Here is a 16,287-nt window from a genome sequence, read left to right on the forward strand (position 1 = left end):
AGAAGAGGAATTGGCCACCCTCAGAGCCTGTACCCTTCTAGGTATCTCCTCATTCAAGCCTTTCTCGGGAGTTGTGTATTCCCGCAGCCACCGTGCTTCTAAACCTGAAGCCATGTGCTGAGTGTTTGGGGTTTTAGGTCTGGGTGTCTGTATAATCTGCATGATGTAAAAAGGGCTTTCCGCAATACATTAGATTCGACTAGAGGGCACCTATTATAAACAGGCATTTATTGTTTCTGTATGCCCAGCACCAAGCCAGACTGGCACATCGGGGTCCACTGATGGACAGGTATACATTCTACCTGTTGGAGTTTCTAGAGGATTATTTCACCCGTGCTAGCACCGCTAACATGAATGATTATGGTTGAGTCTATCGCACGCTCTCACCTCTCTTTGCCATCTTATGGTTGTGGGGTTAGTCATAAAGTGGGTAAAGGTGGCGGGTAGTCTAAAGGGGGTCAAAGGTGGGGTTAGTCTAAAGGGGTAAAGGGTTGGGGTTAGTCTAAGGGGTAAGGTGGGGTTAGTCCTAAAGGGGGGTAACGGTGGGGTTAGTCTAAGGGGGAACGGTGGGGTTTAGTCCTAAAGGGGGTGACGGTGGGTTAGTCTAAGGGGGTGAAGGTGGGGTAGCTCCTAAGGGGGTGAAGGTGTGGTTAGTCATAAAGGGCCATGTTGGTTAACCACAGTAACGTTTTCGGTAATCGGTGGGGTTAGTCCTAAAGGGGGTAACGGTGGGGTTAGTCCTAAAGGGGGTAACGGTGGGGTTAGTCTTAAAGGGGGTAAAGGGGGGTTAGTCCTTTTTCAGCAAGACAGATCTTCCAACGGTGGGGGAGTGGCAATCTTTACCAAGGATCACCTTTAGTGCTCGGCTGTCTCCTTCATCTTGAGACCGAGACGGGGCATCTTGAGACCTGATGGGGGAGAGAGACGGGGTGACTTGAGACCTGATTGGGGGGGGGAGACGCGGAGTCTTGAGACCTGATTGGGGGGGAGAGACGGGGCGTCTTGAGACCTGATGGGGCCCTGGTCATAAGTAGTGCATCGTTAAGGGAATAGGGTTCCATTGAAGATGTTGAGACCGTGTTTAGAGAACCTGCTGTAAAACCTGAGAACCCGCTGTAAAAACCTAGAGAACCCTGCTGTAAAACCTCCTAGATTTGGTTATTGATTAAAGATTTATTGGACAGTTGTGTGTTCCCCCGTTGTAGGTAGATCATCTCGGTTAATTAGTCAGTGTGCGCCGCACCCCGCAGCAGTGAAGTGTGATCTTATAGTCTGTGTGTCGTTCCAGTTAAGGTGTGTCCTTAATAGTCAGTGTGTTACAATTTAAAGGTGTGTCCTAATAGTCAGTGTGTTCAGTTAAAGGTGTGTCCATAAATATAAGTGTGTTCCAGTTTAGGTGGTGTCATAATAGTCAGTGTGTTCCAGTTAAGGTGTGTTCTAATAGTCAGTGTGTTCCAGTTTGTGTCTCCTAATAGTCAGTGTGTGTTCCAGTTTAAGGTGTGTCCTAATAGTCAGTGTGTTCCAGTTTAAGGTGTGTCCTAATAGTCTGTGTGTGTTCCAGTTTAAGGTGTGTCCTAATAGTCAGTGTGTTCCAGTTTAAGGTGTGTCCTAATAGTCTGTGTGTGTTCCAGTTTGTGTCTCCTAATAGTCAGTGTGTTCCAGTTTGAGGTGTGTCCTAATAGTCAGTGTGTGTTCCAGTTTAAGTGTGTTTATCGTTGTGTCCTAATAGTTCAGTTGTGTTCCAGTTGTTGTCTCCTAATAGTCAGTGTTGTTCCAGTTTGTGTCTCCTAATAGTCAGTGTGTATCCAGTTGTAAGGTTAGGGATCCTCCGTAATAGTCTGTGGTGTCCAGTTTAAGGAGTAGTGTGTCCTAATAAGTACCATTGTGTTCCAATGTTTAAGGGCGTGAGTTGTCCTATAGTCAGGTGATATGATGGTCCAGTTTAAGGTGTTGGTCGTCCATAATAGTCAGGGTGTGTGTAGTGACACAAGGTTTTAAGGGGTGGTCCTAATAGTCAGGGTGTGGTTACCAGTTTAAGGTGTGTCCTAATAGGGTCAGTGTGTGTTCCAGTTTTCTTTAAGGAGAGAATCTCAAATTGAGATGTGGTCGATACCTATTAGTCAGTGTGTGTTCCAGTTTAAGTCGTGTCCTAATAGTCAGTGTGTGTATCGCAGTTTGTGTTCTCAACCTAAGTGAGCAGTGTGTGTTCAGTTTGAGGGTGACGTCTAATATTCAGTGTGGTTCCGACAGTTTAAGGTGTGTCCTAAGATCAGATGTGTGTCCAATACGGGCCACCGTACGAACGATGCCTTTTCAATTCACATCAGGCGACCCCCGGTAACGCCTCACACAGCCTATTGGCCAGTGTCTCCACGACAAAGTAGAGAGGGTCCATCACCATGGAAACCATCAACCTGACAGCTCCCATGGTGCATCTGGCTGTGGAAAGGTAAGATTTCCTGTTGTTGGAGTAAAGTCACTTCACACATCAAATGTTAGCGGGAAGAATTGACTGTACTGTCCTCTACAACCAAAGGTAACTCGAAAACCAGATCAAATTTTAAATTAATTTGACTAATTTAAAGGAGCCACAGTAATAAACAGAAGCCACTTTTACAGTGTTTCAATATAAATTATTATACAAAAACTCTGCAACAATGAATGTATACTTTATGAAATGGGTGGTTTGAGCCCGTCTGAAATGCTGATTGGCTGACAAACCGTGGTATATCAGACTAGTAACCATGGGTTACTTCGAAAAAATTTATGCAACATTATTGTACATTTCTCATTATAGTTGGTAATCAGGTTATGATAGGCAATAAGGCACCTGGGGGTTTGTGGTATATGGCCAAAGTATTACACGGCTACGGGCTTGTACTCCAGGCACTCCGCAAATAGCTTAGCGTCGTGCTCGAGAAAACAGCCCTTAGCTGTGGTATATTTCGCTAGGTAATTACTGCACTGTTGGAGCTAGAAAACCAAGCAGTTTAGCTAGATATTACTGCACTGTGGAAAAGGCTTTTAGAAACACAAGCATTTAGCTAGGTATTAATGTTGGAGCTAGAAACACAAGCATTTAGCTAGTATAACTGTTGAGAGCTAGAAACACAAGCATTAGCTCGGGTATTACGGTTGGAGCTAGAAACACAAGCATTTAGCTAGGTATACTGTTGGAGCTAGAAACACAAGCATTTAAGCTGGGTATTACGGTTTGAGTAGAAACAAAGCATTTCGTTAGGTAATTACTGTTGAGACGCTTAGAAAACACAGCATTTAGGTAGGTATTACTGTTGGAGAGCTAGAAAAACACAAGCATTTAGTTAGGTATTACTGTTGGAAGCTAGAAACACAAGCATTTAGTTAGGTATTAGTTGGAGCTAGAACCACAAAGCATTAGTTAGGTATACTGTCTGTGAGCTAGAAACACAAGCATTTAGCTGGGTTACGTTGGAGCTAGCAAACACAAGCATTTAGCTAGGTATTCCGTTGGAGCTAGAAACACAAGCATTTAGCTGGTATTACTGTTGGAGCTAGAAACACAAGAATTTAGAGGAATTACTGTGGAGCTAGAAACACAAGCTATTTAGCTAGGTAGTTACTGTTGGAGCTAGAAACACAAGCATTTAGCTAGATAATGTGGAGCTAGAAACACAACATTTAGCTTGGTTTACTTTTGGAGCTAGAAACACAAGCATTTAGTTAGGATACTGTTGGAGCTAGAAACACAAGCATTTTAGTTAGGTATTACTGTTGGAGCTAGAAACACAAGCAGATTAGTAGGTATTACTGTTGGAGCAGAAAACACAAAGCATTTAGCTAGGTATTAAGAGTTGGAGGCTAGAAACACAAGCATTTTAGCTAGGGTATACTGTTGGAGCTCGAAAACACAAGCATTTAGCTAGGTATTACTGTTGGAGCTAGAAACACAAGCATTTAGCTAGATATTAGAGCAGGCTGTAGGCTTTATACACACACAGTGTTCAACAGACTGTAGGCTTTATACACACACTGTTCAACAGACTGTAGGCTTTATACACACAGTGTTCAATAGGCTTTATACACAGTGTTCAACAGACTGTAGGCTTGATACACACAGTGTTCAACAGACTGTAGGCTTTATACACACAGTGTTCAACAGGTTTATACACACAGTGTTCAACAGACTGTAGGCTTTATACACACACAGTGTTCAACAGACTGTAGGCTTTATACACACAGTGTTCAACAGACTGTAGGCTTTATACACACAGTGTTCAACAGGCTGTAGGCTTTATACACACAGTGTTCAACAGACTGTAGGCTTTATATACACAGTGTTCAACAGACTAGGCTTTATATACACAGTGTTCAACAGACTGTAGGCTTTATACACACAGTGTTCAATAGGCTTTATACACACAGTGTTCAACAGACTGTAGGCTTTATATACACAGTGTTCAACAGACTGTAGGCTTGATACACACAGTGTTCAACAGGCTTTATAACCAAGGGGGCCAGGTACACGGTGTTTCCTCCGACACATTGGTGCGGCTGGCTTCCGGGTTGGAGGCACGCTGTGTTAAGAAGCAGTGCGGCTTGGTTGGGTTGTGCTTCGGAGGACGCATGGCTTTCGACCTTCGTCTCTCCCGAGCCCGTACGGGAGTTGTAGCGATGAGACAAGATAGTAATTACTAGCGATTGAATACCACGAAAATTGGGGAGAAAATGGGATAAAAAAATTTTTTTTTAAATTATAAAAAAAAATATATAAAAAATACTGCCATTTTTATAGTGTTGTGTTCCAGACTTCTCTGTCTCTCTAATGGTGTGTGTGTGTCTTGTTTAATGTTGTGTGTTTGTCTTATCAGACCAGTCAGTGAGCTGAAGACCGAGAGCCAGTCATACGTGGACCAACTACCAGTGGCTGAGATTATACACCAGGTGAGACACGGTGGATTTCTGCCCACTCGACTGCGGACTCGGTCTAATCTGCCATTAGGCCCGATGTTAAAATAGTGTTCTATTTGGCTTATGCATTCTGCCGTTTCTTCCTAGAAGAATGATACTGCCCCCACTATTATTCTATAGTTCCTGTGTTAGCAGTTAGCATGATACTGCCCCCACTATTATTCTATAGTTCCTGTGTTAGCAGTTAGCATGATACTGCCCCCACTATATTATTCTATAGTTCCTGTGTTAGCAGTTAGCATGATACTGCCCCCACTATATTATTCTATAGTTCCTGTGTTAGCAGTTAGCATGATACTGCCCCCACTATATTATTCTATAGTTCCTGTGTTAGCAGTTAGCATGATACTGCCCCCACTATATTATTCTATAGTTCCTGTGTTAGCAGTTAACATGATACTGCCCCCACTATATTATTCTATAGTTCCTGTGTTAGCAGTTAGCATGATACTGCCCCCACTATATTATTCTATAGTTCCTGTGTTAGCAGTTAGCATGATACTGCCCCCACTATATTATTCTATAGTTCCTGTGTTAGCAGTTAGCATGATACTGCCCCCACTATATTATTCTATAGTTCCTGTGTTAGCAGTTAGCATGATACTGCCCCCACTATATTATTCTATAGTTCCTGTGTTAGCAGTTAGCATGATACTGCCCCCACTATATTATTCTATAGTTCCTGTGTTAGCAGTTAGCATGATACTGCCCCCACTATATTATTCTATAGTTCCTGTGTTAGCAGTTAGCATGATACTGCCCCCACTATATTATTCTATAGTTCCTGTTAGCAGTTAGCATCATACTGCCCCCACTATATTATTCTATAGTTCCTGTGTTAGCAGTTAGCATGATACTGCCCCCACTATTATTCTATAGTTCCTGTGTTAGCAGTTAGCATGATACTGCCCCCACTATTATTCTATAGTTCCTGTGTTAGCAGTTAGCATGATACTGCCCCCACTATATTATTCTATAGTTCCTGTGTTAGCAGTTAGCATGATACTGCCCCCACTATTATTCTATAGTTCCTGTGTTAGCAGTTAGCATGAAACTGCCCCCACTATATTATTCTATAGTTCCAGTGTTAGCAGTTAGCATGATACTGCTCCACTATTATTCTATAGTTCCTGTGTTAGCAGTTAGCATGATACTGCCCCCACTATTATTCTATAGTTCCTGTGTTAGCAGTTAGCATGATACTGCCCCCACTATATTATTCTATAGTTCCTGTGTTAGCAGTTAGCATGATACTGCCCCCACTATATTATTCTATAGTTCCTGTGTTAGCAGTTAGCATGATACTGCCCCCACTATATTATTCTATAGTTCCAGTGTTAGCAGTTAGCATGATACTGCCCCCACTATTATTCTATAGTTCCTGTGTTAGCAGTTAGCATGATACTGCCCCCACTATTATTCTATAGTTCCTGTGTTAGCAGTTAGCATGATACTGCCCCCACTATAATTCTATAGTTCCTGTGTTAGCAGTTAGCATGATACTGCCCCCACTATATTATTCTATAGTTCCTGTGTTAGCAGTTAGCATGATACTGCCCCCACTATAATTCTATAGTTCCTGTGTTAGCAGTTAGCATGATACTGCCCCCACTATATTATTCTATAGTTCCTGTGTTAGCAGTTAGCATGATACTGCCCCCACTATATTATTCTATAGTTCCTGTGTTAGCAGTTAGCATGATACTGCTCCCACTATATTATTCTATAGTTCCTGTGTTAGCAGTTAGCATGATACTGCACCACTATTATTCTATAGTTCCTGTGTTAGCAGTTAGCATGATACTGCCCCCACTATAATTCTATAGTTCCTGTGTTAGCAGTTAGCATGATACTGCACCACTATTATTCTATAGTTCCTGTGTTAGCAGTTAGCATGATACTGCACCACTATTATTCTATAGTTCCTGTGTTAGCAGTTAGCATGATACTGCCCCCACTATAATTCTATAGTTCCTGTGTTAGCAGTTGGCATGATACTGCACCACTATTATTCTATAGTTCCTGTGTTAGCAGTTAGCATGATACTGCCCCCACTATATTATTCTATAGTTCCTGTGTTAGCAGTTAGCATGATACTGCCCCCACTATAATTCTATAGTTCCTGTTAGCAGTTAGCATGATACTGCCCCCACTATATTATTCTATAGTTCCTGTGTTAGCAGTTAGCATGATACTGCCCCCACTATAATTCTATAGTTCCTGTTAGCAGTTAGCATGATACTGCCCCCACTATATTATTCTATAGTTCCTGTGTTAGCAGTTAGCATGATACTGCCCCCACTATATTATTCTATAGTTCCTGTGTTAGCAGTTAGCATGATACTGCCCCCACTATATTATTCTATAGTTCCTCTGTTAGCAGTTAGCATGATACTGCCCCACTATTATTCTATAGTTCCTGTGTTAGCAGTTAGCATGATACTGCCCCCACTATATTATTCTATAGTTCCTGTGTTAGCAGTTAGCATGATACTGCCCCCACTATATTATTCTATAGTTCCTGTGTTAGCAGTTAGCATGATACTGCCCCCACTATATTATTCTATAGTTCCAGTGTTAGCAGTTAGCATGATACTGCTCCACTATTATTCTATAGTTCCTGTGTTAGCAGTTAGCATGATACTGCCCCCACTATATTATTCTATAGTTCCTGTGTTAGCAGTTAGCATGATACTGCCCCCACTATATTATTCTATAGTTCCTGTGTTAGCAGTTAGCATGATACTGCCCCCACTATATTATTCTATAGTTCCAGTGTTAGCAGTTAGCATGATACTGCCCCCACTATATTATTCTATAGTTCCTGTGTTAGCAGTTAGCATGATACTGCCCCCACTATATTATTCTATAGTTCCTGTGTTAGCAGTTAGCATGATACTGCCCCCACTATATTATTCTATAGTTCCTGTGGTTAGCAGTTAGCATGATACTGCCCCCACTATATTATTCTATAGTTCCTGTGTTAGCAGTTAGCATGATACTGCCCCCACTATATTATTCTATAGTTCCTGTGTTAGCAGTTAGCATGATACTGCCCCCACTATATTATTCTATAGTTCCTGTGTTAGCAGTTAGCATGATACTGCCCCCACTATATTATTCTATAGTTCCTGTGTTAGCAGTTAGCATGATACTGCCCCCACTATTATTCTATAGTTCCTGTGTTAGCAGTTAGCATGATACTGCCCCCACTATATTATTCTATAGTTCCTGTGTTAGCAGTTAGCATGATACTGCCCCCACTATATTATTCTATAGTTCCTGTGTTAGCAGTTAGCATGATACTGCCCCCACTATATTATTCTATAGTTCCTGTGTTAGCAGTTAGCATGATACTGCCCCCACTATTATTCTATAGTTCCTGTGTTAGCAGTTAGCATGATACTGCCCCCACTATATTATTCTATAGTTCCTGTGTTAGCAGTTAGCATGATACTGCCCCCACTATATTATTCTATAGTTCCTGTGTTAGCAGTTAGCATGATACTGCCCCCACTATATTATTCTATAGTTCCTGTGTTAGCAGTTAGCATGATACTGCCCCCACTATTATTCTATAGTTCCTGTGTTAGCAGTTAGCATGATACTGCCCCCACTATTATTCTATAGTTCCTGTGTTAGCAGTTAGCATGATACTGCCCCCACTATATTATTCTATAGTTCCTGTGTTAGCAGTTAGCATGATACTGCACCACTATTATTCTATAGTTCCTGTATTATTAGGACCTCACCTCTATATGTTACTGGCTTGTCAGCCAGGACCTCACCCCTATATGTTACTGGCTTGTCAGCCAGGACCTCACCCCTATATGTTACTGGCTTGTCAGCCAGGACCTCACCCCTATATGTTACTGGCTTGTCAGCCAGGACCTCACCCCTATATGTTACTGGCTTGTCAGCCAGGACCTCACCCCTATATGTTACTGGCTTGTCAGCCAGGACCTCACCCCTATATGTTACTGGCTTGTCAGCCAGGACCTCACCTCTATATGTTACTGGCTTGTCAGCCAGGACCTCACCTCTATATGTTACTGGCTTGTCAGCCAGGACCTCACCCCTATATGTTACTGGCTTGTCAGCCAGGACCTCACCCCTATATGTTACTGGCTTGTCAGCCAGGACCTCACCCCTATATGTTACTGGCTTGTCAGCCAGGACCTCACCCCTATATGTTACTGGCTTGTCAGCCAGGACCTCACCCCTATATGTTACTGGCTTGTCAGCCAGGACCTCACCCCTATATGTTACTGGCTTGTCAGCCAGGACCTCACCTCTAAATGTTACTGGCTTGTCAGCCAGGACCTCACCTCTAAATGTTACTGGCTTGTCAGCCAGGACCTCACCCCTATATGTTACTGGCTTGTCAGCCAGGACCTCACCCCTATATGTTACTGGCTTGTCAGCCAGGACCTCACCCCTATATGTTACTGGCTTGTCAGCCAGGACCTCACCCCTATATGTTACTGGCTTGTCAGCCAGGACCTCACCCCTATATGTTACTGGCTTGTCAGCCAGGACCTCACCTCTATATGTTACTGGCTTGTCAGCCAGGACCGCACCTCTATATGTTACTGGCTTGTCAGCCAGGACCTCACCCCTATATGTTACTGGCTTGTCAGCCAGGACCTCACCCCTATATGTTACTGGCTTGTCAGCCAGGACCTCACCCCTATATGTTACTGGCTTGTCAGCCAGGACCTCACCACTATATGTTACTGGCTTGTCAGCCAGGACCTCACCCCTATATGTTACTGGCTTGTCAGCCAGGACCTCACCTCTAAATGTTACTGGCTTGTCAGCCAGGACCTCACCCCTATATGTTACTGGCTTGTCAGCCAGGACCTCACCCCTATATGTTACTGGCTTGTCAGCCAGGACCTCACCCCTATATGTTACTGGCTTGTCAGCCAGGACCTCACCTCTATATGTTACTGGCTTGTCAGCCAGGACCTCACCCCTATATGTTACTGGCTTGTCAGCCAGGACCTCACCCCTATATGTTACTGGCTTGTCAGCCAGGACCTCACCTCTGTGTTACTGGCTTGTCAGCCAGGATCTCACCTCTATATGTTACTGGCTTGTCAGCCAGGACCTCACCCCTATATGTTACTGGCTTGTCAGCCAGGACCTCACCTCTATATGTTACTGGCTTGTCAGCCAGGACCTCACCCCTATATGTTACTGGCTTGTCAGCCAGGACCTCACCCCTATATGTTACTTGCTTGTCAGCCAGGACCTCACCCCTATATGTTACTGGCTTGTCAGCCAGGACCTCACCCCTATATGTTACTGGCTTGTCAGCCAGGACCTCACCCCTATATGTTACTGGCTTGTCAGCCAGGACCTCACCCCTATATGTTACTGGCTTGTCAGCCAGGACCTCACCTCTAAATGTTACTGGCTTGTCAGCCAGGACCTCACCTCTAAATGTTACTGGCTTGTCAGCCAGGACCTCACCCCTATATGTTACTGGCTTGTCAGCCAGGACCTCACCCCTATATGTTACTGGCTTGTCAGCCAGGACCTCACCCCTATATGTTACTGGCTTGTCAGCCAGGACCTCACCCCTATATGTTACTGGCTTGTCAGCCAGGACCTCACCCCTATATGTTACTGGCTTGTCAGCCAGGACCTCACCCCTATATGTTACTGGCTTGTCAGCCAGGACCTCACCTCTAAATGTTACTGGCTTGTCAGCCAGGACCTCACCTCTAAATGTTACTGGCTTGTCAGCCAGGACCTCACCCCTATATGTTACTGGCTTGTCAGCCAGGACCTCACCCCTATATGTTACTGGCTTGTCAGCCAGGACCTCACCCCTATATGTTACTGGCTTGTCAGCCAGGACCTCACCTCTATATGTTACTGGCTTGTCAGTCAGGACCTCACCTCTATATGTTACTGGCTTGTCAGCCAGGACCTCACCCCTATATGTTACTGGCTTGTCAGCCAGGACCTCACCCCTATATGTTACTGGCTTGTCAGCCAGGACCTCACCTCTGTGTTACTGGCTTGTCAGCCAGGATCTCACCTCTATATGTTACTGGCTTGTCAGCCAGGACCTCACCCCTATATGTTACTGGCTTGTCAGCCAGGACCTCACCCCTATATGTTACTGGCTTGTCAGCCAGGACCTCACCCCTATATGTTACTGGCTTGTCAGCCAGGACCTCACCCCTATATGTTACTGGCTTGTCAGCCAGGATCTCACCTCTATATGTTACTGGCTTGTCAGCCAGGACCTCACCCCTATATGTTACTGGCTTGTCAGCCAGGACCTCACCTCTATATGTTACTGGCTTGATGCCATTCTCCAGGTTCTGTTCATGTAATAATTGATGATTAATGTGTACTCAATTTGAAAGTGTACAGGGAAGTGGTCTGGTCCATTTTAGACAGAATGTATGTAATGAGGTAATTATGAGGACGCCAATTATATTTGTAGACCAGTTATGTGGTTACTTGTCATTGGATGTGCCAGAGATTGGCTTAGAGGATATAAGTGCCTGTTTGGGGGGTGTCTGGGTAGATTGGTTTTGGTGACAGTAGCTGTTTGAGAGATTTCTGGGTAGATTGGGTTATGTGATGGGGGTTTCTGGGTAGATTGGGTGTGGTGATAGTGGCTGTTTGAGCCAGGTACACCCCCAGCCTGTAAGACCTGTAGAAGATACAGGATAAGCCTGTTTATTTAGTTTGAGAAGTAAGTCCATTGTCTACCTGTTTGTCCTTGAAATATTCATTCACTATCACTATTGAACACTGTAAAGAACAAATCCCAGTTCCTGTTGGGTCATGCTGATGGCAGAGTCAGGATTTGGCTTTAAGCAGCAGGACTCCATGTCCTCGTCCTGTCTGGTGTCAACGGTCCAGGCTGGTGGAGGTGGTGTAACGCTGTGGGTCCTGCCTGGTGTCAACGGTCCAGGCTGGTGGCGGTGGTGTAACGCTGTGGGTCCTGCCTGGTGTCAACGGTCCAGGCTGGTGGCGGTGGTGTAACGCTGTGGGTCCTGCCTGGTGTCAACGGTCCAGGCTGGTGGCGGTGGTGTAACGCTGTGGGTCCTGCCTGGTGTCAACGGTCCAGGCTGGTGGCGGTGGTGTAACGCTGTGGGTCCTGCCTGGTGTCAACGGTCCAGGCTGGTGGCGGTGGTGTAACGCTGTGGGTCCTGCCTGGTGTCAACGGTCCAGGCTGGTGGCGGTGGTGTAACGCTGTGGGTCCTGCCTGGTGTCAACGGTCCAGGCTGGTGGCGGTGGTGTAAGGTTTTCCTGTCACACGTTAGGTCCCGTGATACCAACTGAACAACGTACTAGATGGGTGTACCTAATAATACTGTTCAGTAACTGTTGTATTTCAGGAAGATAGACACACAGACCTGGGAAGCTCTCACACAGCACCTCGATGGGTGTGGCTCTCTTGGTGTCACCTATCTTCTGATAGTGGTGTAACGCTGTGGGGAATGCTTTCCTGTCACACGTTAGGTCCCGTGATACCAACTGAACAAGGTTTCCATGCCACAAAGAATTCAGGATATTCTAGAGGCGAAAGGGGGGGTCCGACCCGGTACTAGATACCCTATAAACACACTGTTTTATTATGCTTCTTTAACTTGTATGCCAAGTGGATTCCAATAGTGGTATGTTGAACTACGTATTGATTATGGCCGTACAATTAGAAAGAATGTGTTTTTTTGACCCGTTCTCTATATTGTACGACATCACATTTTGATGTATTTCTGCATATGTACCAAGATGTCTTGTCTGTGTTCCCCGTCGTGTAGAAACCGAAGCAGAGGGACTGGCACCCTCCGGACGGTTTCATCCTAGGTCTGTGGACTCTCATCCTCCTGGTCTTCTTCAAGACGTACGGCGTCAAGCACCTTAAGCACATCTTCTAACCCCTGACCTTTTAAGCCTGACCTCTGACCCACTTCTGCTCCTTGTGCAGTTTTGCACAAGTTCACTTGGCTTCCTAGATTTGAAAGAGGACTGGCGTAGGACTCATGGTGAATACTCTAAAGCGCAGGCTTTTATCCATCCAGTTATTTTAAATGCACGGGGAGGAGTGCACAACTGCACACTTCAGGATAAAGGACAGACAGTTGGGACGCGGTGTTTGGCGAGCTCCCAATCTTTCTCTGGATTACGAGAAGACTACAAAGACATTATTAACAGGGAAAGAATGACGCAGTCTTGTGTGGAAATTGCCTTTCTAGTTATTCTATTTCTATGGTTATTAACATTATCGAAGGGGCACTCTGTGATTGGTACATCCATTTTGTTATTGTTTGAAGAACAGATTGTCCCTTTTAACATCATTGTTTATGTTTGAACTCTGAACTGTGTTGGAGAGAATGTGGGGACACAACACTGACCTCCCCAAAGACACACATTGTTGTGCCTTTCTGGACATAAACAGTACTCTGTAACTACTGGTTACTACTGGTGTTTATTATCCTGGACATGAACAGTACTCTGTAGCTACTGGTTACTACTGGTGTTTATTATCCTGGACATAAACAGTACTCTGTAGCTACTGGTTACTACTGGTGTTTATTATCCTGGACATAAACAGTACTCTGTAGCTACTGGTTACTACTGGTGTTTATTATCCTGGACATAAACAGTACTCTGTAGCTACTGGTTACTACTGGTGTTTATTATCCTGGACATAAACAGTACTCTGTAGCTACTGGTTACTACTGGTGTTTATTATCCTGGACATAAACAGTACTCTGTAGCTACTGGTTACTACTGGTGTTTATTATCCTGGACATAAACAGTACTCTGTAGCTACTGGTTACTACTGGTGTTTATTATCCTGGACATAAACAGTACTCTGTAGCTACTGGTTACTACTGGTGTTTATTATCCTGGACATAAACAGTACTCTGTAGCTACTGGTTACTACTGGTGTTTATTATCCTGGACATAAACAGTACTCTGTAGCTACTGGTTACTACTGGTGTTTATTATCCTGGACATAAACATTACTCTGTAACTACTGGTGTTTATTATCCTGGACATAAACATTACTCTGTAACTACTGGTGTTTATTATCCTGGACATAAACATTACTCTGTAACTACTGGTTACTGCTGGTGTTTATTATCCTGGGCATGAACATTACTCTGTAACTGCTGGTGTTTATAATCCTGGACATGAACAGTACTCTGTAACTACTGGTTACTACTAGTGTTTATAATCCTGGACATGAACAGTACTCTGTAACTACTGGTTACTGCTAGTGTTTATAATCCTGGACATAAACAGTACTCTGTAACTACTGGTTACTACTAGTGTTTATAATCCTGGACATGAACAGTACTCTGTAACTACTGGTTACTACTAGTGTTTATAATCCTGGACATGAACAGTACTCTGTAACTACTGGTTACTGCTAGTGTTTATAATCCTGGACATAAACATTACTCTGTAACTACTGGTTACTACTAGTGTTTATAATCCTGGACATGAACAGTACTCTGTAACTACTGGTTACTACTAGTGTTTATTATCCTGGACATAAACATTACTCTGTAACTACTGGTTACTACTGGTGTTTATTATCCTGGACATAAACATTACTCTGTAACTACTGGTTACTACTGGTGTTTATTATCCTGGACATAAACAGTACTCTGTAACTACTGGTTACTACTGGTGTTTATTATCCTGGACATAAACAGTACTCTGTAACTACTGGTTACTACTGGTGTTTATTATCCTGGACATAAACATTACTCTGTAACTACTGGTTACTACTGGTGTTTATTATCCTGGACATAAACAGTACTCTAACTACTGGTTACTACTGGTGTTTATTATCCTGGACATAAACATTACTCTGTAACTACTGGTTACTACTGGTGTTTATTATCCTGGACATAAACAGTACTCTGTAACTACTGGTGTTTATTATCCTGGACATGAACAGTACTCTGTAACTACTGGTGTTTATTATCCTGGACATAAACATTACTCTGTAGCTACTGGTTACTGCTAGTGTTTATTATCCTGGTCATAAACAGTACTCTGTAGCTACTGGTTACTACTGGTGTTTATTATCCTGGACATAAACAGTACTCTGTAGCTACTGGTTACTACTGGTGTTTATTATCCTGGACATAAACAGTACTCTGTAGCTACTGGTTACTACTGGTGTTTATTATCCTGGACATAAACATTACTCTGTAACTACTGGTTACTACTGGTGTTTATTATCCTGGACATAAACAGTACTCTGTAACTGCTGGTGTTTATTATCCTGGACATGAACAGTACTCTAACTACTGGTTACTGCTGGTGTTTATTATCCTGGACATAAACATTACTCTGTAACTACTGATTACTGCTGCTGTTTATTCTAGATTTAATGTATGGGATCTGAATGGTGAATGTGTTTAGAGTTAAAACGCAACTAAAGATAAAAGGATGGAAGCAACAATCCAATGTTTATGTTGTATTTTTTTTTTTATTGTTGCATGGTTTAGAATTAAAGAGGGAGAGCGGAAAAGGAAACTGAGAATAAAATAAAGGAGTTAAAATACTGGAAAGCAGTGGTCCTTCTCAGGAGAGCAGACGGATGTTTTCTTTGAGATGGTTGATTGTCTTATTTGATGTCTTTAAGGAAATGTGTGTATATTCTTTATTCCTTTACTTTGTGTCTGGCAGCAGAGTTGTCTATTTGACCGTTCTTCCTCATATCTATAATTAAATTGATGGGACTGAAAGGCACTGAATTGAGTCTAGGCTGATAAGAATGTCATTTATTTAAGAGCATACTGCAGCACTAGGCTTTTGGCTTAAGTGCTACTCAGAACTGTAGTGATTTGTTCCAAATGGCTCCCTATTCCCTACGGAACCAGGGTACATAGGGCTCTGGTCAAAAAGTAGTGCACTATATAGGGTGCCATATCAAATCAAACTTTATTCGTCACATGCGCCGAATACAACAAGTGTAGACTTTACCGTGCAATGCTGACTTACAAGCCCTTAAGCAACAGTGCAGTTCAAGAAGAAGAAAATATTTACCAGGTAGGCTAAATAAAAAGTAACACAATAAGAATAATGAGGCTATATACAGGGGGCACCGGTACCGAGTCAGTGTGGAGGCTTTATATACAGGGGGCACCAGTACCGAGTCAATGTGGAGGCTATATATACAGGGGGCACCGGTACCGAGTCAATGTGGAGGCTCTATATACAGGGGGCACCAGTACCGAGTCAATGTGGAGGCTCTATATACAGGGGGCACCAGTACCGAGTCAATGTGGAGGCTCTATATACAGGGGGCACCAGTACCGAGTCAGTGTGGAGGCTCTA

General features: G+C 43.5%; 1 protein-coding gene across 1 annotated transcript; it reads left to right on the forward strand.

The window, feature by feature from the left end:
- The first annotated feature begins 2,399 nt into the window (after nucleotides 1-2,399).
- LOC120037269 (GPI-anchor transamidase-like) lies at nucleotides 2,400-15,512 on the forward strand. Its single transcript, XM_038983442.1, has 3 exons — nucleotides 2,400-2,449; nucleotides 4,851-4,923; nucleotides 12,744-15,512. Exons 1-3 carry the CDS (start codon nucleotides 2,400-2,402, stop codon nucleotides 12,858-12,860), a joined length of 240 nt encoding a protein of 79 aa, XP_038839370.1. The 3' UTR covers nucleotides 12,861-15,512.
- Nucleotides 15,513-16,287: the final 775 nt, after the last annotated feature.

Source organism: Salvelinus namaycush, unplaced genomic scaffold (genome assembly GCF_016432855.1).
Source record: "Salvelinus namaycush isolate Seneca unplaced genomic scaffold, SaNama_1.0 Scaffold1664, whole genome shotgun sequence".
NCBI classification, from domain to species: domain Eukaryota; kingdom Metazoa; phylum Chordata; class Actinopteri; order Salmoniformes; family Salmonidae; genus Salvelinus; species Salvelinus namaycush.